Genomic DNA, 26,544 nt, shown 5'->3' on the forward strand with positions numbered 1-26,544 from the left:
GGAGCGTATCATTCAGTGAATCTTTCCGCGCCACATGTCTAGTCCGATAGTCGAGTCTCACGTCCGGCATTCTAGTATCTTAGACAAAAACAGGGATGGTCGGCCAAACTGCCGGACACCCAATTTGTGACCGACGGTAGTCGTGCCTAAGTTGTGGAGGAGCAAGGGTCACAAATGAGGTACTCATCGTGATCGCCAACTCCTCAAAATTAAGCAAAGTATCGAGTGGTTTAAATGACAGCAACAGAAACTGAACTGGAACAGAAACTGGTCCTATTACCGAAAATGCTAAACCGCCAAGAAGACCATCGGAATATGAACCTATCTGCCTGCGGGACACTGTCGGTAAGGTGCTTGAGAGGATTATCCTTAACTGATTGGTGAAGTACTCCGAGAGTGTGAATAACCTGGCAAGTAAGCAGTTTAGCTTCCGGAAAGGTATTCGATATTGTGCAATCATCACACTTCGAATGCAGAATGCGTTCAATATCGCCAGCTGGGACTCTATTGCACTCGCTCTTAGACGCATCCACGTACCGGTGTAGTTGTACAAGTTTTTGGAAAATTGCTCCCAGAATCGAGTAGTAGTTTACAACGCGGAGAAGGGTCAGAAGTGCATCTCAATCACCACAAGAGTACCACAAGGTTCCACACTAGGCCTGGTGTTGTGGAATGTCATGGTTGACGGAATGTTGGAGCCAAAGCTCCCAGCAGGTGTTGTGATCATCGGCTTCACGGACATCATAACGCTAGAGGTTTACGGTGAGTCGATCGGAGAGCTTAAGTTGACGGCCGCGCACTGCATACACAAGGTCAAGGACTGAATGCACTCCAGGAAGCTAGAATTAGCGCAGTGCAGGACGGAGGTCGCAGTTGTGTACAACCATAAATCAGAACACCAGGCGATAGACAGAGTCGGATACTGCGCAATTACCTCAAAGTGATCTTCGAAGCTCTTGAGGGTTATGGTTGACAATGAGCTCACATTTAGGAGTCATGTCAACTGTATCTGTAATAGGGTCTCAAAGGCTGTTGCAGCACTGACTCGAGTGATGCCGAATAGCTCAGCGGTGTACGGCAGTAAGCGTAAACTTCTTGTCTTCTTGTGATCCATAGCGCTAGGTACTGACAGTTATCGTGGTAAACTACAAAGCACCTACAGACACATGTACTGAGAGTTGCGAGTACGATACGCACTCTGCGTCTTGTCTGGCATGATGCCTATCAGAATCGCCATTAAGGAGAATGTAGAGTCTTTCGACCTTTGCACTTCGTAAGACGTTGCGATCCAATCGAATGCGTCGCCGTACGAAACTGAAGCTGTACAAAACACTAGAAGCCCTCTATGGGCTAGAGATGACAACACTGTTCTCAGAGGACCTCAGCGCCCTTGGAGTTTTCGAACGGAAGGTGCTGCGAACCATCAACGGTGTCGTACAGACTGAAGACGGGGAATGGCGTAGACGCATGAGCCATGAGCTGCACGCGCTGCTAGGAGTGACCCCCATTGCACATCTGGTTGAAGTTAACAGATTGCGATGGGCCGGACACGTCACAAGGATTCCGGACGACAACCAGGTTAAAGCGATTCTTTTCAGTAACACCTCCGGCATCAGAAAAGGGGAGCACAGCGTGAACGATGGCTTGAACATATTGAAAGTGACCTACGAGTGAAAAGACGCCTGGGAGCATGGCGCCATACAGCCCAGAACCGAGTGGAATGGAGACGCCTTCTTGATACAGCACGAGCCACCTCGAGTCCAGCCTGCTAGGTAAGGTAAGGTAAGAGGCTTCGAACAACGTGGCACAACGGGCATACAAGGTACCAAAAGATCATCCTCGATGACCACATAGCAGCGGGAATGGTACAATTACGCGTAGAGTGGATGGACGCACTCTACGCGGAATTGGACCATTCCCGCATTTCGGTGGTATCCGGAAGGAGTCTGGAGGCGCTGTGGGGAAGTAAACTTTCATCTGACACAGATGAAAAGCGGTTTGTGTTGCCGCCTCTCAGCTTGTTCAGTTGTCAAAGTGTAGTGGATCAACCACCAACACGCCAGTGGTAGCTAACTACCAGTCTCCAGGTAGTTAGCTAAGTGTCGGAGACTCGAGGGGTTTTAAGTGAACTAAAAAAGTGCTTTGAAAAACTGCAACACCACTCCAGATACCTTCAACCTAACTTCCTGAGTTGCTTTTCTCTGGTGTATGGAGCGAATTTCTCCGCCACCTTGAAGTTTTGAGAAGAGTATGAGAAGCTTCTCATAGAGTAGACGAAAGGTTACGAAGTCCGCTTTGAGGAGCTTCGAATACTTCCTCCTTCCAAAAATAGATAGAAATTGAGCAGAGGAATATTTAGTTGTGACTTCGCAGAAGGAACAAAACTCAGAGCAGTAAACCGAAACCAATAGCAGAATGAATTCCAGAAGTTCAACCTAAAAAGCTTTCGTCTTTGTTTTAAATGTCCCGTATGATTCAGTCATGCAAAATAAGGTATGGTAGATATTGCTCACGAAAGCTTTTCCGATGAAGCCGGTTGTTCTAATTCGAATGACACGGTCAGGGGTTTAAAACATGCAAACAAACAAGTGACTGTCACCAGTCAGTGTTGTGTCGTTGAAGTATGGAAACGGGCTTTCAAACTTATGATTACCGATTATTTTTAAAGGTGCAGTAGAATAAGTTAACGTAGTTCTGCAGTTGACATTGATATCATCGTTCTACGGAAGTGATTCTAAGGTCTCCTAACGAAAGAAGCGACGAGGTTAGATCTCATTTTCAACCTAGTTTTGTTTATAAAGCAAGATAGCAGTTAAAGGTGCCATCAATAAATATACTTTACTTGATCTGTATCATCAAATCTCTGGATTCAAATAATTCAGACGAAAATAAAAACGAAGCTTCTTTTGAGCTAACAAGCAGAATCTTAGGAATTGCGCAGAATCGATATTTTATCAAATAGAAGACTTGTTCTGCCTTTGAAGCAACACTAAAGCGCCTAACATGGCAAAATCATCCGCTGAAACTTTTCTTTCAAGCGCGCAGGTATTGCGCTATCTATTTGGCTCAAGCAGGAACAATTTTGCTGCCAGAAAACCGGACAAATAATGAACTGTTTATTTTCAATCGAATAAAAGTACACTTTTTCTAGTCACTCCCCTGTAACGAGAGAAAATAAGATGTACATAATCAAACAGGAAAACCAGTATACGTTCGCTGCTGAGTTGCCTTTACATACCGATCACGAAAAGAGGATACACACAAAACCAACTTTGATCTACCTGTAGCTATGCATGTAACTTTTTTTATGAGAACGTTTCCCATACAAACGAAATTGAATAAATAATGTTGCTCAATGAGAAACATGAATAAACTTCTGGAACCTTCTAGTCCATTTTCATGAAGACAAAACTGTCAGCGTGTAGCAGCAAAACAATATTTTAACCACCCGCTTTTCCCCGCCTTTTAGCGCCTCATTCATATTCGATTTGATGAAAAGAAAATCATAATCTCCGAAGGTCGAATCCCGCCACACATTGTCGCCAAGTGCCTAGCAGCGTGTACTAACGGCACTCCTTACGCCTACCTCCAACCAACGAAGTTAGCGGATAACTGCGCTGTTCGCTGTGGCAGGTAGAGGCGTGAATATTATGCAAGGCCTTTATAGTACAGCCCCGTTAAATCGGTTCCAACTCGACGTTTACCGCTGAAATCCCATTTGTGCAGATGTTCGGCAATGCATTCCCTGGTGCGAATTAAGAAACCAACGGATGGAAACAAATCGGATCCACTGAGTGACTTTGTTCCGTACGCATAATAACCCGCCCAGCGACGAAAATTCCACGGATTATGTCAGTTTATTATTAACTTTATTATGCGATGACATCCAACAAGCCGGCATCACCGCCGCACAGGTATGGTGAGAAAACGGCATGGATTATGTAATACGAGCGAGCAGAGACCACCTCACATCTAGCGAGGGACGATCAACATTCTTGCCTGCAATACCTGCGACGTCGTCGTGCCGTCGGGATTGACGCTGGTTTCTTTTGGTGCCGTTGCGATGCTGTGTTCCGTTGCACAATCTTCCTTGCCGAGGCCTAGATTGAAGCAAGTTTGTTTTCTTTTTTTCGCGTTCGCTTTCGCCGTGAATGTCTTTACGGAATAAAGTGTCACTCCGAGAGCAGGAATGTGGATCTGATTTCGGCTCTCCGACTCCCGGCTTGCGTCACACTGATGGGGAGCACCAAGGGGCGAATTTCACTTTCATTTGAAGGCTGTTTTTTTTTTTTGTTTTCAATCTTTCTTTTTGGGGTAATTATTTCGGATGATCAAGCAAACTACTCCGAGTAGGGTAATCCAGTTGGGCGGGTGCACAACATGTAAACAGCCGAGCGAACACACGCATCGGGTGGCTCCCAACGGTGAGTAGTGACCAAACAAGTTTCTGTCCATATCGTCATGGTCAATCGCCAGCGGTCGGTTAGTAGGCCAAATGCGTGCATTGGCCCGCGCGCGTTGATAAATAAATGACGGACCGCAAAATAGCGGCAGTCTGTGCGTCTGCGGCCCGGCTTTGTCTAACACGCCCATTTGGATAGAAAGACTTCAACCACGTTTGACAGATATTTGTGTTACTTTCAGTCGCCATCTGTTTACCGGTGACTCAATCGTTCGTGGCTGCAGCGCTAATATGGTAGCGAAGTTGCCCAACGATGTTAATTAGTGTAAGTAGCTGGTTGAGTACACCGCCCGCTGCCTGCCGGTGCAGAATGCACTTATGTTGGGTAACACGGTCGGCGGCGGTGTGCAACGAAACGGCACCGGAGTGCAGTGCTCAATCATTATGCTGACGGTGAACCACAACGGCGTAAAATTTGGTCCCGGCAATGCGATCCACCTGCCATCGAGTGATTGTTTGTTCCGATGAAAGCCAGCCTTCGGAACACCACAGCAATAATATTGGAGCGCTTTCCGGCAGATTATTCGATTGATATTTTGTGGGCTGCCACATATGCATACTTAGATGATGATTATAGAACTATAACGTTTTTTTTTTTCGTTCTGTGTTTAATTTCAATCGGTGGAGAGTAAAACCAAATAAGATTGGAATAGAAGTTGCCAGTAAACAAAACAGGATTAGGCATGTTTCTTACGAAATTTCTCAGCTTGAACTCGAAAAAAGTATTGTTAAAATTGAGCTTTTTATTTGCAAAAAAAACCTTAAAATTGGAGCAATTTCAGTTAAAGATATTTTTGTGAATTATACAAATTTTGTACTGAAGAATTTACGTACTTTCGAGTTTGCTAGAGGCACCAAAATTCACAGGAGTAGTTAAATAGCAGTTTGTTGAGTTCTAGGACAATTTTTTTTTGATTTGTCGACCAGTGATATAAACCGGCGTTGGTATTGTCAGGATGATTTGTACTGATATTAGTAATGTTTTTCAAAAGGCTGCTACCGTTGAAGCAGTGTTGGGGATAGGCAAGCCGCACTTATGAGCCGATTCACGAAAATAAGCGATAATTTTTTGAGGCCCCCTAAACTGATTGTTCATCCGAAGCCGAAGCTTACTGAAACATCACGATTTTTGTTTATATGACATTTATTCCTATTTCAATCATTTTCTATGCATGCATTGTACAATGTTGCGCTATAAATATAACACATTCATTATGCGCAATGAGGGGACGCTTTGATTCTTTAAAACTTAAAATTTTGCGTATAAATAAAATCTCAATTTTAGGGAAAAAGTGTAAAGAATACACACAAAAGTCAAAGCCCTATTCAACCAATATATCGTCTCAAACAAAATTCGTGGGAATGGTTTCAGCTCTTTCAGAAAAGATTCAGATTTGTCGTTCTCGTTAACTTACAAACAGAAAGGCTCTGGCAGCACGGCTATCGTCAGCACGTGTGAATTCTCTGCTTAGTAAAAATTTACATTTCAAATATTTTTTCCATCAGTTTTTTGCTGAAACTAGAGTGTTTGGTGTGAGTGGTTACTGCAGGTTGCAGAGGCTCTCAAATATTCAATGGATTCAGTAAGATAAGTACAAATTATTGTTTCGATTTTGTTATGTGTTAATGTTCGAGCTCATACCCAATACAAAATTTTCGACGCCCCATTTTACGCCGCACAGAAGAATAACTCGAGTGAAAACCTGGCCAAAATTATTTTCGCTGCTAATTAGTAATACTTTGGGTAATATTTAAGTGAGAAGCGAACATAAATTTAATTTCATTCAATCATGAAACTCTGTTTGGAGCATGAAGCAGGGACCCATTAGGTATTTTATTTTTTTTCTATTTCCCATGTAACGCAGCATTTAACGCATTTAGCATTTAACGTCAAAATTTGCTAAAAACAACATTTTCCAAACAGGTCGCAAATGTCAATCCGAATGAAATTACCGGATGAAATATCAACAGGGATGTGTGATGATATGGACTTCCATTCCCCCGAAGATTATATGATCGGATTCCGCGGAATGTGATAAATTTTTCAATATTAGAAACGCTCGAAAATACATAAAAATCGCTAATTTTGAGAAGTTCTCTAGAGTAGTTATAAGTTTCAATTTCGGAATTCCTATCAACCGGTTTACTAGAATTGAACATAAAAAACTCATTTGCTGCAAAATATTGATCAATTGTCATTTTTTTAATGCCTGGCACAAGTTGTTAGTTTAAATGACTCGATTCCCAGAAAAAAGCTTGAAAACTTGTCAATATTTACAGCACTCTCAACATATGTATATACCGTTAAAGTTAATCGAGTGATGGCATTTCGTAAAGCATTTATTCAAGCTGCAGAAAAAAAATATAGCGGCACCAAAAAGCTTGAAAAAACTTTTTTCTTATTTTGGCCAGCTTTTTGTTCTAGGTACTCCTCTATGCACCGCACTGAAAGTGCAGATAAATTTCTCGTGGGAGAATTGCAAAGTCGGTCTTTTTTCTCGATGTTTTTTTCGATCTTCATTATGCATTAGGCGGCATTTATTAATGACGTAACGCTCATGGGGAGTATTCTTGAGCGTTACGATTTGTTTTTGGAGGGGGGAGGTAAGATCAGCGTTACGTAACAACAAATCTCTGAACAGACTCTCCAAAGCGAGCATTTTTATCAAACAAATTTTGCTGCGGCGTTACGTAATTTTTGGGGGGGTAGGTGTTGGCTATACGTTTCGTTACATATGGAGGCTGGGGGGTCTAAAAATTTAGTTTTTTGCGTTACGTAATTTATGAATGTCGCTTTATGCGTTTCCTTATGGAGATAAGTGTCATTTTCCGTACATACACTGGCAAACGTGTTCAACTATTTTACGAACTGGCTGGGTTCCTACACGGTATTTGCTGTTCCATGTTTTCTGTTAAAATTTTATTCGTGAATTGTCATCTCGGTGCTTCGATTTTTTTATTTTTTGTGTGAACGTGTGGATTTGTTTGGACGTTTTTTTGCGGTGAATGGTTGTAGAAAAGAGCGAACTTTTTTCAAATCATGCTTTCAACCGCAGGAAGGAGCGCAACTATCGATATGGCTTGAATTAGTCTCAAAAAAGTACATCTTGTTTTTTTGGAAACACTATATAACGGAAACTTTCCGTAGGTTTTTCAAAGCCGTTTTTATAAGTTTTTCGCGTTTTTTATGCCAAGAACTTGAAAATTTCTGCAATGAAATTTCGTGCGTTTTCCGCGTTAAAAATTTGAATATTTCAGCTATGGAAGGCAGCCAACCGAGATCTCCTTAACATACCCTAACACTTCTTATTGTATTTTAAAATTCATTTTTATTAATATCACGTAATATGTCATGGTCATATCTACATTGTTACATTAATCCAATTAAATCATGATCATACCAATTATCAAAGTGAATCCTGATCAAAAACCCACCTCACCAACAAAAACTCCCTTCCGTGGTCTTTGTAAGGATGCAGAGGAATACTCGGTCTCTAACAAAATAAAAACTATATTCTAACATTCCTTCCTTATTGTAGGTTTCGCGCGGCACTAGCGCAACTCGAAATTCATAGTTCCAAGAGATACGGGATTGAAAAATTATTGTTCAAAATTACGTTTATCATATCCACAAATACTATGAACAAGTTAAAATCTCTTTATTACCATCTTAGGGGCATGTTTTTGATTTAAATTTCGAAGACATATCAGCTCCTAACTTAGGTTTTTTTGTGAATTTTTTAATAAATCTTTGTGAATAAAACTTAACCGTATTTGACATTCTTAGGCATAGTTTGACAACAAAATTTCAAAATGGACAAATTTTAGGTAGTGCCGGTGTTGCACAAAACAACCGGCGATATCCTCACCTGACTTTAAGAATGTAACCGGCACTATTATTGGGCCATAAAAAATAGGGTCATTGAATTATCATTCCCAGTCGTTTTTTCAGTTGATTCATTGTGCATCTTGAAGGGCTTGGCCCATCATGGAGTAGCAACTATTGATCTGTAGAATCAGAACTAAGCTAGGCTAAGCTAATATTTCTCGTTAACTTACAAACAATCTGTCTATAATGAGGATATTATATTTACTGTGCAAAACCTTTCAAACTTTGCCATTGTTACTGCTATTTTGATATTTTCGTCAAGTCTAAAGTTAGTTCGAGGAATGGACAAACATTTTACCTCACTAATGTTCTACTTCAGTTGTTTAAACTTGATCAGCTTCACTGAATAATGGAAAACAGGGTTCAAAAGTGCTACAACAGTAGGCGGATGCATGAAATTCTCCCCATGTCATTCGTAGTAAATAATGATTGAAATGGGACCCAAAATACTGCCTTGCGGTACATCAAGTGCATTGGCATCGAAATTTGATTTCTTTAAACGAATCCACCAGTGATTATTTAGGTAATGGTGTAAACGCACATATTTTTACATGAATTTTTCTTCCAATGCACAGTGGTTAGGTGTCAATAACAATAAATCTCATTTTAATTGTTTTTAGAACCACCCGAATGAAATTCGAGTTTGAGACACCTAATGGACATTAAAATAATTTACATCTGGTTTGTAATGAGCTGTGAGTCATTTTAGAAGCCCGTTTTGAAATAATCAATATTACACCTTCGGTTGTTCAGAAGTCCCAGAAGGCCGATTTTCGATCAAAAAAAAAATTTTTTTTTTTCGAAATCTCGACTACTTTGTGATAAGTTCGTATTTCTAAACGTAAACAAAACGAGTGAGAGTTATATCCCTTGTACTTCACAAGCACAAATCATCTCTCACTCGTTTTGTTTACGTTTAGGCATACGACCTTATCACAAAGTAGTCGACCTTATCACAAAGTACTCCAGAAATAACACAAGATCTTGACGTTTTATGCATTTCTGAGACATTCGGCATCGAAAAAAAATTTAGATTTTCTCAATTTCCTGTACAGCCCCCTTGGTAGTTTTTCGAAGGTCGAAAAATCACAACTTTGTGCGTTTTGAGGCACCCCTAAATCATGTCCAATTGAGCTGAAATTTTGCACAGATCTGTTTTTTGGCCCAATGATCAAAATGTACATGATCGGTTTTAGAAATTTTACATGACCCTTTTCGCTGCCACCCTAACAATGACCATTAAGACAAAAATTGGAACTTAAGTCCATAGCACCGTTCACCTTCTTCCTAGCTTAATAGTGTCTTCGGAACAATCGTTTATACACGCAAAACTTTTCCTTATTACTTTAAAAGCAATAGCGCAAAATTACCTTTAAGGTAACAAATCCATTACTTAAAAAGCAATAAAATTCTTCCCCAGTTAAATAACAACACATACTGTCATATATTTAGCACGTGTTATGAGAGTACGACTATCTAATAATGGTCGTTTCAACCACATGCAACGTTTTTTCTGTCGAAAAATGCTCCCTTTCCACCTCAAGTCAAAAAAAATCACACACCGTCGCATTAGTTGCACATGTTACAAGTTTTTTCAATCTCCAATTCATCCGGTGGGCGTGTATTAGTTCACTCGTTGTATGCATACGGAGTAGCGAAAAAATATGACAAGAGCTGCCAAGCAACATTTTCCCCGTCATAGAGTATGCAAACGTTGATGATTTCAAAGACTTGAAATGCGCCTTAAAATGACATCACGATCTGTAAACTGCGTTAGAGAAAAATAAAAACATTCGCTTTCTTGCAAGCTATTTACAGCACATAATCATTGATTCATGGAAACTCATTTGGACCTGTTTGAATATACAAAACTCGTGCCCTTCCAGAACAATATTCGCAACTTCGGCAACTCTGGTCAGACAGTATTACATATTTCCATTTCAAGTAAACACTGGGGGACGAAACGAAAGAGTTTCTAATTGGACATTTGAGGTTGACGGTTGAGATTCTGATTATGTGTGGATGAAGGGAGACAAAAATGAACCAGATCGTTGCATCAATACAAATGCAGCGAGTGAAGTCTTGCCAACACATGCATTGCGGTGCTTGGCTGTATGTTCTCCTGCAGAAACACATACAAGCGTGTGGCCGTCATAATTTTTATTACTTTTTGTTTGTTACTCTTTGTGTATAATGCGCAGTCATAAGACACAAAAAGTAACGAAAAATTGCCCAAAAGTAATAAAATATTCCCCGTTTTGCGCTATTGCTTCTAAAGTAATAAGAAAAAGTTTTGCGTGTACTTGTGCCAAAGACCATATATTTTCAGAACTTTTCCGTGCTATGCTGTATCATATTTTAGCTTATAGGTAAGAAGGGGCAAGTGGAATCATGATGTTAATACTTTTCCTTGAAGTTAAGCTGAAGTAATAAACTCAGTAGGTTCTATTTGTCCCAATCCACCCATATCAGAGTACGGCGAGCAAATGTTACAGTTGGTTTTCATATATTGAATATATAAACTTGTATTGAAAGATAGAAGAATAGTTTATTCGGCACAATTTTATAACGTGCGAAAATTTGAAACCTAGCTGAAAAAACAAATTTTCTATCGTCATTGAGTACAGAGCTACAGAATAGGATAGTTTTTTGTTTGGTCAGCAAAGTTTCATGATTTTGCACGTTCTAAAACCTACTGTCACATATGCTCGCCGTACTCTAATATGGGTGAATTGAGACAGATAGAACCTACAAAAGTTTATAGTACTTCAGCTTAACTTAAAAAAAAAGTATTGACATCATGATTCCACTTGCCCCGTTTCACCTATAAGCTAAAATATTATATAACTTTGTGAGGAAAAGTCCTGGAGATATAAGGTCTTTGGCAAAAATGTGTGTTTTGTGTGCCCTAACAATGCTTTTGAACAACACCTTCGTGTAAAATGCAATTAATAAAAGTTAAGTACAAAATCCTAATTTTGAGTAAGTTCCATATAATATACTTTTTAACTTTGTACCCAATGAAAATAGGATTTTTACGACTTTCCTTAATAAACCACAAAAAAGTTAGTTCTTATATTTTTAGTATAGTAAACTTTTCATGCGATTATGCGGGTCATTCATACAAACAATTATTCCGAAGACACTATTGAGTTAGTTTGAAGGTGAAAAGCGCTATGAAATTAAGTTCCTCTTTTTGCCTTATTGTACCACTTTGCAACGGTCACGTAACACTCTTCACCAAAATTTAGGATAAACATTCTGAAACCGTTGATTGAGTGGTAAAAGAACTCATTTGTTTGTGTCTGTTGAACGCAAGTACCGCAAAACAGGAAGCCTCACAGAGCTCAGATACTCAGAGCTATTCGATTACACAAATTGTTCTGTAAAACTTTTCGAATGTTCGGATGAGACGGATGAGATGATTTTTAATACACATCATATCAACAGTTACATTTTATATTCATGTGGAAGGTTAAAGTCAAGGTTTAATAACAGAAAACAGTTGTTCGACAAGACGAATCGTATCCCCAACTGAGCACATACGAAGCTAGCCAGCACAGAAAATGCACACACCCATTTATTCGCACCATTCAACAACATCCGGAAGGGCGTCCGCTCTGCCAGGCTAGGTGCAAGGTAATATCCTAATTAGGAATAAATTTCCATCTCGCAAAGCACCTCTGCAGCTCGCGAATGTCTGCGTTGAATGGCGTAGCATTCTGGCTGCATAATGCTGCCATCTGGTGAAATGATGAAAATGTAGCACAGTTCAGTGCTTCCACTCATCGCCGCTCTGAAACAGTCCAGAGCCATAGCAGCAGAGTCTGTCAGATGTGCCGTTTCCCCCCCGGCTAGGGGCACCGGCAGCAGGATGCTGGATCCTGTAGTTGAAGCAATAAATAAGTATGTACCCAACCGTTGACTCCTTGGACTCACATAAACCATGCAGTTCTTCCCGGGTGAGAACAGCAACTTTAACCCGTAACATATTTTATTCTGCGCGACACTACTGCTTACGTGCGAAAGAAAATGTCTCAATGCTACTTGTGTTTCTTCCCATTTAATATGAATGCACATTTCCACATTAGTTTGCATGACAATAAAAAGATACATGATACGGAAAGTCACAACCGGATTCTCTGGAACATTTCAGATTGCAGTTGAGTTAAATTTTACTGATTATAACTGTTTCGCAAACAGTTAAAGACTAAACTTGATGGTTGCTCTATTTAATTACGCATTACAAATGTAGTTAATAGCAAACCTCTAGGAAGTCTTGAATGTGCCAATTTGCTAAGGATGACGTATCGAAGTAACGGCACTGAGATCAAATGGTCCTGAACAACAAGATTGTAAAGTAAACCGAACCAGCTCCGATAGGTAATGAGCAACTGTGTACGGGACTGCGTGTTTTAATTTCATCGTTGATCTTGCCACGAACTTGGCCTGTCAGTCGTCGACACGGCGCATGTGTTCGAGAGTGTTCGACGCCATGTCTCATTAGCCTTCAACTTGAAGCCCGCTGGAGGCACTTCAACTCGTCTCTTTGACACTTTCCAGCGTACGCAGTACTGCTGTTGTTGCTGCTGCTTGCCAATCAGGTTCGTTTCAAAGGCGTATTTTGAAAGTAGATCAACCTGGCTATCTAGCGAAGGCGATCTAGTAATGCGCAGCCGAATAAAACGAATTGATCATTTTCATTCCCCTTCGCAGATCGCAGCAGATCGCGTAACCGTTTTGTTGGGTGACATGATCGGTGTGGCATTATGTCATTTTGGTATTCATCTAGAAGCTGCTTTTTCCAGAAAAAGTATACATTGAAACAGCAAAAGCCTAAACCAAATGAATCCCCTTCGATCATGCAAGAAGCGGGCTCGTTGCGTCATCAAAACGCCATAACGACAGCAAGTCTCCTTGCCATATTCCACGCTCGGCCTGCGTGTCACACTATTCGGACAAATATGCATGCAGCCGCGGAGTTCGTTTTTTTTTCGCAATCCACCAGCGTGGAACGAGAGCAGAAACCCTCCCTTCACGATCGCGAACTTTGTGTTCATGTTGAATGCGCCGAGTTGCGCACGATGATGATGACGGTGTTGTTCGGTAATGAAAAACTACCACACAACACGACCGGTGAGGGTGCTGGCGGCGGCGAGACCACAGGAAGCGCCATCGTTTGTGGTTTCCAGGTGCTTTCTGTAATAGAAAATTTAATATGCCAATAATAACTAACGAGTAACGGGGCTTTCACTTTCCAGGCCCTGCTGGCAACTACTTGGAAATCACGAATCCACTGCGGGTTCGGCTATGATCGGCCCGTAATGGCGACGATATGTCTATTGACCGGTAGGCCTTCTGGCCAATCTTGTGGCGAACATCGTTCCGTTCTCTGCGATTCTATCTGATGTATTACGCTATCCGACCCAGTGGCATTATCATTCGTCGCGTGCACTTTGTCCCTTTGAAAGGCCAACAATGCCTCTATAAACCTGACATTTGACAGAATCACCAGAGTCCTAGGATCAACGGCATCTCTCTCCACTGCAATTGAGAAGATGGTGCATAAATTATATAAATTAAGTTGCATTCAATTCAATTCAAGTGTTCTCCCGGCCGCACAGCCTCCTTCACATAAGCAACTCTCTCACTCTGTCTCTTCTTCTCCGCTAATGGAGACAGCGAAACAGCAATTCCAGAGGCAGTTGCATTAGATTAAAAGCTTTCACCTCCTCGCAGCCGGGGTGGAGATTTATTTATGAACTTTCCTCCGACGCATAGCTCACTGCAAACGGTAAACACGGTGATTCAGTGATTTTCCACGCACCTTGCCCGTCTCCTCTGCAGTGTAGAATGCACTCGGGAAGAATCAGTGCGGTACAGCCTGTGTTTATTTATGTGTTAATTAAATTCTATTATCCATTAATACACACACGAGGCTCGCCAATACTGCCAAGCAGGCAGCAGTAATTACAGGCATTCTCTCCCGTTGTGCCGCAATCCAAATCAAGTGGTCAGGTACAAACCCTGCTGCACGCGTAGAAACAGACACCTTTCGTAGCCGGTATCGAGTACCAGGTTTGCATCCTGAGGCCGCTTGCCGCTTTTATATCTCCCATAAATATGCTGACTGGCCGTTCGGAATGATACCGAGCAGCCGGTTAGTGTTAGCAACTTAAAAGTAGGTTTTCTCTACCACAATAATTTTGTACAAAGTGAAAAATACTGTCAGAAACAACTGTAGACTAGTTGTGCAGTTTTGCATGGAACTCGAACTTCTTCACTGCACGACTAAAGGTAGGTAAAATACCAATCTAATCTATTAGTAATAGCGTATACGGAGGAAATTCCACCATGCCTCGATGGATTTCCGACACAATTGGAACTATTGCGGATGCAACATTTCACTATGCAACTGTGCAGCAGAATCCATCAATCTCATCGACTCGGCTTTGCATTTACTTTCGCTGTGTACAACATTCTCAACAGCAAAGACAACCCAGCCCAGCCTTCGCACTCAGTCAGAACACACAGAAGGGTTCCTTTCACTATGGTAACCCCACGGTAGCGAGCGTCGTTTGTTAGTGAAAGGCGGAATTAATCATTCACAGATTCTGCCACTTCTTACATGTCTCTGCTGATGCACATCCCGCCCGATTTCCGCCATTCGCAGCGTCATACTCTGAGTATTGATTTTTGATATTGTCTGATAAATAGTTCTTGCCCGTGCGTACCTAAACCAACTGATGGATCAATTCGCTGGGGACATATTTAATTACAATAATCGAGCATTTGACGGATTTGTGTAATTTGCACCCGCCGGCGGGCTGCGGCATGAACCCTTCCCGGCGGTCATCTACATAAATGATGAGATAGTATTAATTAGCAGCACCTAGAATCTTCTTGGAAGTGCGGCTCGGTGTGCCGCTAGCTCTCCGCCGAGTTGAGATTGATACGGCTGATTAATTTAATTACCCCAAAACTAATTCGTCCATCAAGGATTTACTAGGAAACCAGGACAATCGGTCGCTGATAGGCGACCGGTATGGTACTAAGATATCGTTAATTAATCATTTTATCGCGATTATCAGGCACCTCTGCGTTCCAGCGCGAAGCTCGCCGACCACACTTGAGCTCTCCCAGAAGGGTTGAAGGGCATAGCGGCTGGCAAAGAAGGTGTTGATAGATGGCTGCAGCCAATGAACCGACGATATGATGTCAGGGTGCTTCCCAGTAACTAACGTTACGCAGTCTGTTTTGTTGCGCGTGTAGATGGGGGCTGCCGCGGCAACTGCATGGACCTGCATAGTGAGCCAATTGAGGATTAGGGTCAACCGTAAAGTTTATATGTGTGTGTCGGTGGAGGAGGTAAACCGAGGTGATGTATTGGCTTGCTGCAGTGATGTACGTTGGGAGCTTTCGGATTGTTAACGTTGACGGGGTGTAACATTGGGCGCGAGCGTAAAGTTTTTCTTTAATTGTATGCAAATTCGTTTATCAGCAATTTTCATTGCAACTATTTGCGACTACACAAGGAATAACTCGGGGGCGCGCTGGTGGGATGGAATAAATCTGATGGCAGACAATAAAAATGGGCAACTGCAAGGTTTAGACAGATTGCTGACTGTAATCGATGTGTAATTTACTAAGGCTTGTGCAACTAATGACAAACTGTCTATCAGAATCGTACTATCCTACTCTGCCTAGCCTGTCAGATATTGAAATGTTCTATGATGCAGACGTTTTGTTAACATATCTAAGATTCACAATAAAATTTCGGAGCATATATCTCGATGATCTACTAACTCAACATCGTAACATATTTCGATTGTATTTCGGCCTTTTGTGGTTTGAATTGATTTGAATGATCATAATCAAAAATGTCGGCAGCTGCTCGAAAAAAAAACGGAAAAAATCCTTGAAATTCGAATTCGTGATTCGAGAAATTGTGTTCACGCAAGTAAAAGTCTGCAAAAATCTGCCCACATATGAGAAAGTCTGCACAAACATAAGGAGACTCTGAATAAAATCTGCAGAAACTATGAAAAAACTGCTAATATCTGTGAAACAAAGTCTCTTTATATTTGCGCATACGTCCACAAAACGTGTGCACATTTTTACAGACTTTTACCTACGCGAGCGCATTTTTTTTTCGAATCACCGATAGATTTTTTCAAGTTTCAAGCAGCTTTTTTCGGGTTTTCGAATAGTTACAAACACTTTTCAAACACATATGTTATCCCTGATAATAACGCAGCTAACCTTCGCTTTCAATTGAAAAACATTTGTCTCATTTTCATGCACTTTGTGAGTCACATGAAAACTGCTCGAATACTTTTGTTTTGTTTTGTGCGGATATTGAAGGAGAGAAAAGGGTTGCAATACATCATTAAACGATGACGTCACAAAAATAAGGAGAAAAGAGAGATTTGACAGTTTAGGAAGGCTTGTTTACATATACTTAAAAAAATTTCGGATAGAATTTTGCATTTTTTAGTATATTGTATTTTACTGTCCGGTCAACGGAGTGTTTTCCGATCTATTTCAATTTTGTATTCATATTAATTGTTTTTACTCCCAGTATCAAAAGCTCACCAAACAATAAACCGAAATAAGTTTACACGCAATTTTTTCCTTACTACTTTAAAAGTAATAACGCAAAATGGCCCATTGGGTAACAAATCCGTTACTCGAAAAGTAATAAAGTTCTTCTCCAGTCAAGTAACAACACATACTGTCACATATTTGAACATGTTAAGGGGGTACGAGTATCGTTTCCACCACATGCAAAATTTTCACTTGCCGAAAAATGCACGCTTTCCATCTGCAGTTAAAAAACAACACACACTGTCGCATATGTTGCACATGTTACTTGTTTCTTCTATCTCCAATTCATCCGGTGTGTGTATTAGTTTGTTCATTGTACGCATACGGAATAAAAAAAAATGATAATAGCTACCAGCTATCATCTTTTTTACTCCGTCATACAGTTTGCAAACGTTGATGATTTCAAAAACTTCATATGCGCCTTGGAATCACATCACAATCTGTAAACTGCATTAGAGAAAAACACATTTGCTTTCTTGCAAGCGGATGCAAAAAACGTAGAAAAACACACACTCATCACTTCACGAAACTCATTTGGACATTTTTGAAGAAACAAAACTCGTGCCCATCTAGAACAACATTCGTAACACTGGCAACTCTGGTTACACAATTTTTATTTCAAGTAAACACTGGGAAACACAACAGAGGTGTTTCTAATCAGACATTTGAGGACACAAAAATGAACATAATCGTTGCATAAATACATATGCAACGAGTGAAGTCTCGATTACACATGTATCTCGGTTCTTGGTCGTATGTTCTCCTGCAGAAACACATACAAGCAAGTATCCGTGTGTGAATAAAGGACACAACAATGAACATAATCGTTGCATAAATACATATGCAACGAGTGAAGTCTCGATTACACATGCATCTCGGTTCTTGGTTGTATGTTCTCCTGCAGAAACACATACAAGCAAGTAGCCGTCATATATTTTGTTACCTTTTGGCTATAACTTTTTGTGTTTAATGGGCAGTCATAAGACACAAAAAATAATAAAATGTTGTTCAAAAGCAACAAAATCTTCCTGTTTGTGTTGGGTGTAATACCTTAGATACAAACCTCGCTGAACTGTCAAAAAATGAGGTTATACGTTGTGTGCTTGTGTGCAATGATCTATTGAAAGCGGAGATTAACAGCGAGTGTCAATTGTAAATGACTTTTGGCGCTGACGGAGACAGAAAGCTTTCCTATAAAACTTCACGCATTTAGAAGGAAGAGAAAGTTAGGAAAATAAATATTCTTTATTAACAGTTCAGAATTTTTGTTAATGATAGGATAGAAACATCGTAAATTAGTCCCAAGTACCCAAGTGAAAACTTCAGATCCATATGGCAAAACATGGACCCATGGTCATATCTTTGATAAATACGGCATTAGTTGATATGCTTTTCACCACCGCCAAGTTATTCCAAAAACAGTTACTTTATCCGCACATTATCAGATAGCATGTGCCTTTTCTGCAATTTGCAAATTGTTGACCTAATTGCGGTTAATATCAATTAAATAATTCACAAGGAAATTTCAGTTCGCTGACTGATTTTACCTCGCGATTTTTGTTTCAACAGGTTTTTGGGTAAGAGCTTTGCAAACGATTCTGTCAAAGTAATTTTGATCCCATCTACGGTTTGATCGTTGACGTTTTTGGTGCCGTAAGTAAAAAATTTTCAGTTAAGTACTGAATTATACTTAACCATCAGAAACAAACGTTGAAAGTTCCCTTTGAAAAATATTAAATTGCAATAGTTACTGCCATAGGTGGAACTTTGTCTTTTCAAATCAATTTTAATTTGATTTTTTTGTAAGATTTTTACCACTACGACCATTATTGTGACCTTTCGATTATTATTTTGATCTTTTGTGTTTTAGTTTCAATAGTTTTATTATCACTTATTTCAATTTCGCAGGCTTCTTGCTCAGGTAGAATATCAAATAAATTTCCACTGCAAACACACAAGACAGAAAGAGCTATTTTCACAGTTCCTTCTCTAGGTTTCTTATTTCGCCTTGACATTCTATGCAATACGAATAAAATTGAAAAATAATCTCAAATTTTGAATAGGTAATCTTGAGAAATATAAATGCAAACGAATCTTTAGCATTCGCAGTTTGTGGTTTATGACAGAGCGTCTTCACAAGCAACCGAAAACACGCCCGAACTGTCAGACAGCTTAAGCCGTACTTATTTTCATGATGCATGTTTCCAATCATCTGATCCGGCCATCCAGAATTAAGAAATTCGGCTCACTAAGCCTTAATTTCAATCTTCCGCGGATGTAATCCTTGTGTGTTTCTTCAAGTTGATTATTACAGGATGTTAGGGAGCTTCGATGAGAAAATTCTCCTACGTATATGGCCGAAATTCAACTACTGCAGAGTTATTCCCTTTTTCTAGTTATAGGTAATGTTTGCCTTTTACGAGGTCTACACAAGAAGTGTGATAGCTAGCTCAGTTTTGGTGGTTTCGTTGTAAATCTGTCTAAAAAACGTCGAATTAGAGAGCCCTTAGTTTTTTGAGAGCTAGACTTTTCTCTCTGAAATATGTGATAAACATAAAATCCAAGTTTATCACACATTTCAGAGAGAAAATTGCAGTTTAGTTCCTAAAAACATTTGATTTAACATTTGTTCCTCTCTAAGTGCTTCTTATTCTCTCTAGTCCGACGTTTTTAACATACTATTTAGTATGAAATGTTTTCAGCTTTCCAACGAAACCAACAGCTATCATCACTTCTTGTGCTAGACCTCGTTATAGGCAAACATAACCTAAAACTGGAAAAGGGGAATAGCTCTGCAGTAGTTAAATTTTAACAATACGTGTAGAAGGATTTTTTCATCGAATAGGGTCACCCCCTGAAGGATTTTAAATGAGCCCTCTAACACCCTGTATAACGAGTTCAATATTTGCCTTTTTTTATTTTGAGTTAACAGAACAATATTTGATAGATAAAATTATTGTTATTTAGTTTTCAAACAAATGATAATTGGTAACACAAATCATCTGACACAAAGTTCGACTACCGCTCAGCCATCAGAGGATATTTGTTAGATCGCAGATGAAAGAGCACCAAAAGAAGCAGAGTTTTCTTTATATCTACTCGCATTTTTCATTCAATACAGTTAGCAAAAGTATAAATTTTGTATGAGTATCGGTGATGAAACTCGAAACTGAAATCACTGAATCTGTCTCATACTCGAACGCCGTAATATCCTGCAGTAACTTCTTATACAAAACACACTAGTTTCAACAACAAACATTCAACATAAAAACATTCTAAATGCAGCCCTGAATTGAGTAGACGCACAACCATCAGTTTTGAGTGTCCTAAAATCAGGACGAGCTCAAAAGTATTATCGGTTAGAGTTTTGTAATATTCAGAGCGTGAATGTTGTGTACCTTCGAAGGTTCAATAAATACGAATGCCCAAACTTTCGTCTGTACCAACAAGATCAGTTTATGGTTACAATCAAGTGGACACACAGCACGGGAGAAAGAAACTTTCTCCAGGAATGCTTCAGCGTAGCTTCGTGGAAAGCGTCAAAGCATCCTACGCTAAGCATGCTACGTAGGCGAACTTCAATCGAGCAGCTGGCAGGTATAATTATGGCCACTTTCGACCTACCGGAAGTCCACCGTAGCTCGCGCCGGGGAGTAATTGGAAATAAAACGATGATGTTTATTGCCTCGATGGTAATGGTGGTTGTTCGCTCGCTTGTTTGATGTGTGTGGATTCGGTCAACGGAGTGAGTAATTGGTTTTCGCCGTTATTTGGATGCTAACCGGAGCCAATTACGGCTTCGGACAGCACAATTATACTGCCAATTGATACGCCGTTGGTCCTGGACCCAGCCAACCTAGCGACTGCGAAAATTTTAAAGCTCCCCACGCTCGATGACAGATATCTATTTTAGATTCGCTACAATTTGCATACCTATCTAGGTAAAATCTAGCGAACCCGTGGACCGGTAACCGGAAGCGCTGGAAGTGGCAAGAAGCCGCTATTCAATTGCTCGAATATCCGGTTCAGCTTCAGCCGAAAAAGCGGCTGCTGTTGCCGCTGCTTCAGCTCAATTGCGCTTTGAAATCACCACAAATCGACAAGTGCAATCGAAATTTTCCAACGACCGACGAACCCCGGTAACGGGCCAGTCGCAGCACTAACAGCTGCACACTAATTTAATCATGCTTCCGTTCACTTTTTGGGGTGCACGCGAAAACAACAAACATCGACAAAACACTTCGACACTGGAGTGAAACTCGAGCCTCCTCGAGTGAAGTTAGCAGTAATTGAATGAAACACTGCTTGCAAGAATAATGACGATGGGAAAATGAAACTCGCCTTTCGCAGCATCCGATACATTCCGGAGGAACATTCACGTTCACGGTTGTTTTCTTAAACTTGTATTTTCTGCTAATAGCGAAAACGTTTGCAAGATGCTCCGCGTTCAATCGGGCTTACTCTGCTTGATTGGTGAAATTCCGATGTCAAACCTTAGCGAAACAAGACTCTCCGGCGTGTAGACAGAGGGAAAAACATACCACACACATAACAGTAAATCTCACGTTTTAGAGCTACAGCGAAAAAAAAGACCGATAGTTAATTGGCGGAAAATTGCACCGATTTTCATTTAAGTGATTATCTGCTGCAGCAGCTTTCTTCGAATCGCTAAGCTGGAGCTGAGCTGAACGAACGTTTTGGAGCCGATACCGACAACTTTGGCAGCGGCCTTCGTGGGATGCTCGAGCCGGTCTCCGAACGAAACAACAACTATAACTACATCTTGATGAAATAATCTCCGATCGAGTGGAGTCTGCTGGCGGCCGACCGGGGTGAAATCCACCAGGCAGGGGAAGCAAAGTCTCGAGTGACCTAAGCGATTCTCTGCTCTAAAGCCAACAGAGTGGCAGAATAAGGACAGAAGGCGTAAGTGATACAGTAATGAAAAAGCACTTTATCGTTTGTTGTCTGCCTTGACAGCAGGAAACGGAGAGAGAAAAAGGTTTCGTTTCCGGAGGTGGTGCGCGTTGGACACAGAGAAAAATGTGCTTCCATAATTGTCACGGTATCGCGATGAAGTGGTAAGCTTGAGCAAAGTTATGAATTGCATAAGGCCATTATCCGGCAAGCTCTAAACGCTAGAGTTGGAGTGGAAATTTACGTCCACAGGTGTAGCATGATATGATAACCAAACATTAGCGGGCGAATGAAACGGACTCGAACGAAATTGAACTATTCGTTTTACAATATCAGGAATCTTTTTTTGTGTGTCCATCCGAAGGTACAAGTAAACGATAAGATTCCATGAGCGGTTAGTTTTTGCGGGCCCCGGTATTTCCACTCATGTTTGATGAACAAAGCCTTATTAAGACGAGTAACTCGGCAGTGTCGACAAAGTTGCACCGCCTAAACAGGTGCAGTAGGGGTAGCGGGTGGTGGTGCACTTTGCTGGATTATCGGTGCTCTATTACGTCAGGTTTCGTCCGGTGGATCGAAACGAGAACAGATTGTCGGCTTTCCTGCTGGTTGCTGTGCATACCACAAAACGAGATAGAGCGTTGTACCTTAAGACCTAGGGCCAAGATTTCAATCAAGCAAATCAACTAATTCGATCACGCAACGGTTGATGAGGAATAAGCATGCCAGCCAGCCGCAACTGGTCACGGCGATTGTCAACGAACTGCACGGATTCATGGACCGCCGACACGGGCGTAACCGCAAAATGGGAATGGATTTGGTGGCCGTATAATGCACTATGAATAATCCAAAACGTGCAAGGAATGCCAACTATGGTTCATTTATTCGCTGCTGCAGCTTCATGCGTAGCCTAATAACAAAAAAAAATCGAGTGAACGAGTGCCAGGTGAGTGAGAGCGGGAATTTACTTGATAGGCTCCTACTCTGTGATACCACTTGAACCGGTATCTGGTGACAGTACGGGCGCATACTAATTTAGCTGTTACTCAACAAATTATTGCTGACCAGCTTTCCTGGACGATTGACACATACATGCGAAATCACAAATTAAATCTGACCGATTTTTTCCGAAGTTGTCCAAACAGCCCCGAGCACGTTCGATAGTAATCTGTTTATCGAAACAAAGCGCCAAATATAAAAGCAACCAAAAAAAAAACCGGTTGGTTGAAAATATGTCACAGCGTTACTGTTATGTAATCTTCTTGCTTGCCTTGCGGGGTTTTTAAGTAATAACTTGTTTTTCGTTATCCACCCAAGGTCATCCCGATTCGAAAAGCTCTCTTTCCACTATTCATGCCCGCAGCTTTCATTGCAGAGTTGTGCTGCCAATTTCGGGCCGCTTCAAATTCCGCTACACGGTACCAAGCCGGACAGGTGGCCTGCGGCGAGGAAGATTATAGCCTGTGGACAACGACGTCGAAGCGGTCGCACCAATTCCAGTTCAGCACTGTCACAGGGTGTGACGAACGAACATTAAAAAACCGGATGGCCTTGAGCAATCGCGAGTTTTGATTTGGAATGTAACAATCAAAAACCATCGGATACAGACTGCCTAGTGTGGGGACTCGTACACGAGGGTGCATGCTAATGGTGTCGAGAATCTGGGCACAAAAGTTCATCTGCTAACCGAAGGTTATCGCTTCTTTAGGGGCCATCCACATACCACGTGGACAGCTTGGGGGGGGGGGGTTGGCTAATGTCCACGGTCCATACAATTTTTTCATAATTTATATGGGCAGTTGTCCACGGATGGGGAGGGGGGGGGGGGTCAAAATCGTTAAAAATCTGTCCACGTGGTATGTGGATGGCCCCTTATGCATATCTGTTAGCATATATCTCATCGCGTCAGCTATGACAAATTGGGCATAATGATTCTCGTGAACCATCTAGAAATTTTTTGACCATTCGTGTGCTGATGCCGGAACATTGGCATTAATATTTTTAACGGTTGTATACATTATTCATGTCGATTTGGTTAGTGATGAGCAGAAACATCATAATTAAAACTGATATTATAATAATAAGGTCTATATCGATCTAATAATGTTGGGATGTTGATAGCTAAATGAATTAATTAGTTTTGCAATAACTAGTGGGCAAATTTTTATTTTTTTAGTAAACACAGCATGAACAACATCCGTGTAAAAAAAATTTTACTAAACACAGAAAGACTACGCAATAGTGAGCTGTTTCTGGCATTTCTGGATCGTAAAAAATGTTCGTTTAATTATATCGTTTTGGTTTTCCAAAAGCCATTTCAATTACCTTTCGATAGTGAAATCATTCATAAAATTTGGATACTGCACTCAAATTGAATGTTTGCCTCAGGAAAGTAAGCTATGAAACAAACGTAAATTTATAACCGCCTTCAAGTACACTAAACCTATGTTACACAGTAGTTATAGTATTGTTCAATGTTCTTGTAGCTGGGAGAGAAAAATCCGACCAAATTTTGCTACTACCGCCCAAATAAATCATCAAGGTTATAGTAAGGTAATAATACCAGAACTTCTCTTCCAGTACAGTGTATAGTGAACGATGTTTGAATGATAAAACTAAAACTAATTCAGAATAGTCGAACGGTTCTGGAAATATAACCTGGTGCTGGTGACTGTTTTAATTGACGCCCAATTGAAGTCAATCTTGATATATCATTGATGACCGATTATCCACGTTGTGCTATAAATGAAACTCATTTATAGCAAAAAGTATATAAGAGACAAAAAGATTGAACATTGAACCTCCACCAAAATATAATTACCAAATAAAAGTTGAATTTAAATTAAATTAATAATTTTTTTTAGATTGATGTCTTTTACAAATCAAAAAGGTGTATAAAACATTTCCTTCCAAAGATTACAAAATGCATACTAGTGACTGCCTGTAGTACTTCACTTCCCATAGCTGTCAGTATGAAAGTGGAAAAGATCAACACACTGCTTCACTGTGATGTTTGGAAAAGCAAACACGGAACATTTCTGTATGAAATAAAAAAAATAAAACTCCACAACTACTCGGGCCTCACGTAACAAAGCATTGACAAACGGCGACTTGACTTGCAACGGGCCAAACTGCACCACAAGCGACGAAATCTCTTCGCACACCGTCCCCCGCACACTTCCCAGCGACTGCGGCGTTTGCCTTAATTGGGTCCATTCCACATTATCTCGTAAAAATAATCAATATCAGCTCAACCGCGAAATGCGGACTACTGATTCCTAGCAGAGTCATGCAACGACGGCACAGATCGCAATCAATGGTAATCATACTTCGCACCGTTCCTTCCTTGGAAACAATTGTGCTCCACTACTGGCGGAATCGAACATGTTCCTTTCACTCGTCACCCAGTTAACGTTCGTTTTATTACGTCTTGCAAATATCACTTAGTCCTATACAGATCGCCGACAAATAGCTGAGTAAAGGTGACTTTAAAACATGACCAAAGCTGTGGTTTTCCTCGTCCTTTCTCACTCTAGCAACAGCAACAACAGCAGCATTGGTATGCAAAATGCTCTATCGAATCCTTACGACTTATAGAGGATAAGGCTTCGCTACATTGCACTACAATCCCACACTTTTGATAGCAGCAGAAAAAAAACATCCTCGCGTGAGTTCACCTTTCAGCACATTTCAAACAGTTTTTAATCATTCATTAAAAAAATTATGCTACATACCGGCTCCAAACAAAGCGAACACGAAAACTATACTATACTTCATCTTCACACAATTTCTCTTCGCTTCCGCTATCAAACCACAACGTCCTTTTTGCAGTGATTGTTAAACAGTTCGAAACAACACACTAATCGGTGTTCACCAGACAACACTCTGCGCACTTGCTAATTAATAACAGGCAACGGATAGATATCCTTTGCACACTCAACTTCTAAGGATACTTCACCGAAATGTGCACGCCACGAAACCTCTAAGAAAACTGTATTAAAAGGTAAGTTTACAATCGGTTTTATACCCCAGTAGGTGGAAAAAGCATTTTTTTTTTTCGTTTACCACCACACTAACACCAGCGCGAGATAGTGAAAAGGTGGCCGCGCGAGAATCGCCGCGACACTTCGCCAGCGATCGGCAAAAACATCCCGTCCAAGTTGCGTTTGCGTCTCTTTCGTTTGCGCATTCGGTTCAGGTTCAGGTCTATGCTTTATACATTTACCCTGAGCGAGCTGTGCTGTTTTGGCTCTACTCCCAAACTCTACCGATCGATGCTCCGGCGCTCACTTCTCGGCGCGATCGTTCAATCTCAGGGTGAGTCTCTGTAGCTAGCTCGCTTGCTCTCTTGACTGGCGTGGCCGCCACCATTAGCACTGAGCCCCGCGGGCAGCGGAATACCGAGCGGGAGGAGACGTTAGTAATGTTAATCCGACCGCCTAGTCATAGAGGCGAGCGGCTTTGACAGCGAACAGTTTTATGCTACAAGAAAGAAGGCTCGATCTGAAAGCAATTCTAGCGGCATTCAAGGTGCTGAATATTTTGGTACTAGGAATAAATTACCCAAAATGAGAACCAGTAATTTGCAATTCCAAAATAACAGGCTGATATTGAAATCAATAGGTCAGCATGCACACGTTCAAGGATTGTTTTACAAGAGCGGTCCTAT

At 40.9% G+C, this 26,544-nt stretch overlaps 1 protein-coding gene across 2 annotated transcripts in view; it reads right to left on the reverse strand.

The window, feature by feature from the left end:
- The window catches only part of LOC129719746 (protein obstructor-E), a 67,815-nt gene extending 41,764 nt beyond the window's left edge, over nt 1-26,051 (reverse strand). For both annotated transcript variants that reach the window (XM_055671150.1, XM_055671146.1), the window contains exon 1: nt 25,610-26,051. In XM_055671150.1, coding sequence (XP_055527125.1) covers nt 25,610-25,652 — 43 coding nt within the window. In that variant the 5' untranslated portion in view covers nt 25,653-26,051. The remainder of the gene's footprint in view (nt 1-25,609) is intronic.
- Between the last annotated feature and the right edge of the window lie 493 nt (nt 26,052-26,544).

The sequence above is a fragment of the Wyeomyia smithii genome, chromosome 1, assembly GCF_029784165.1.
Source record: "Wyeomyia smithii strain HCP4-BCI-WySm-NY-G18 chromosome 1, ASM2978416v1, whole genome shotgun sequence".
Taxonomy (NCBI): Eukaryota; Metazoa; Arthropoda; class Insecta; order Diptera; family Culicidae; genus Wyeomyia; species Wyeomyia smithii.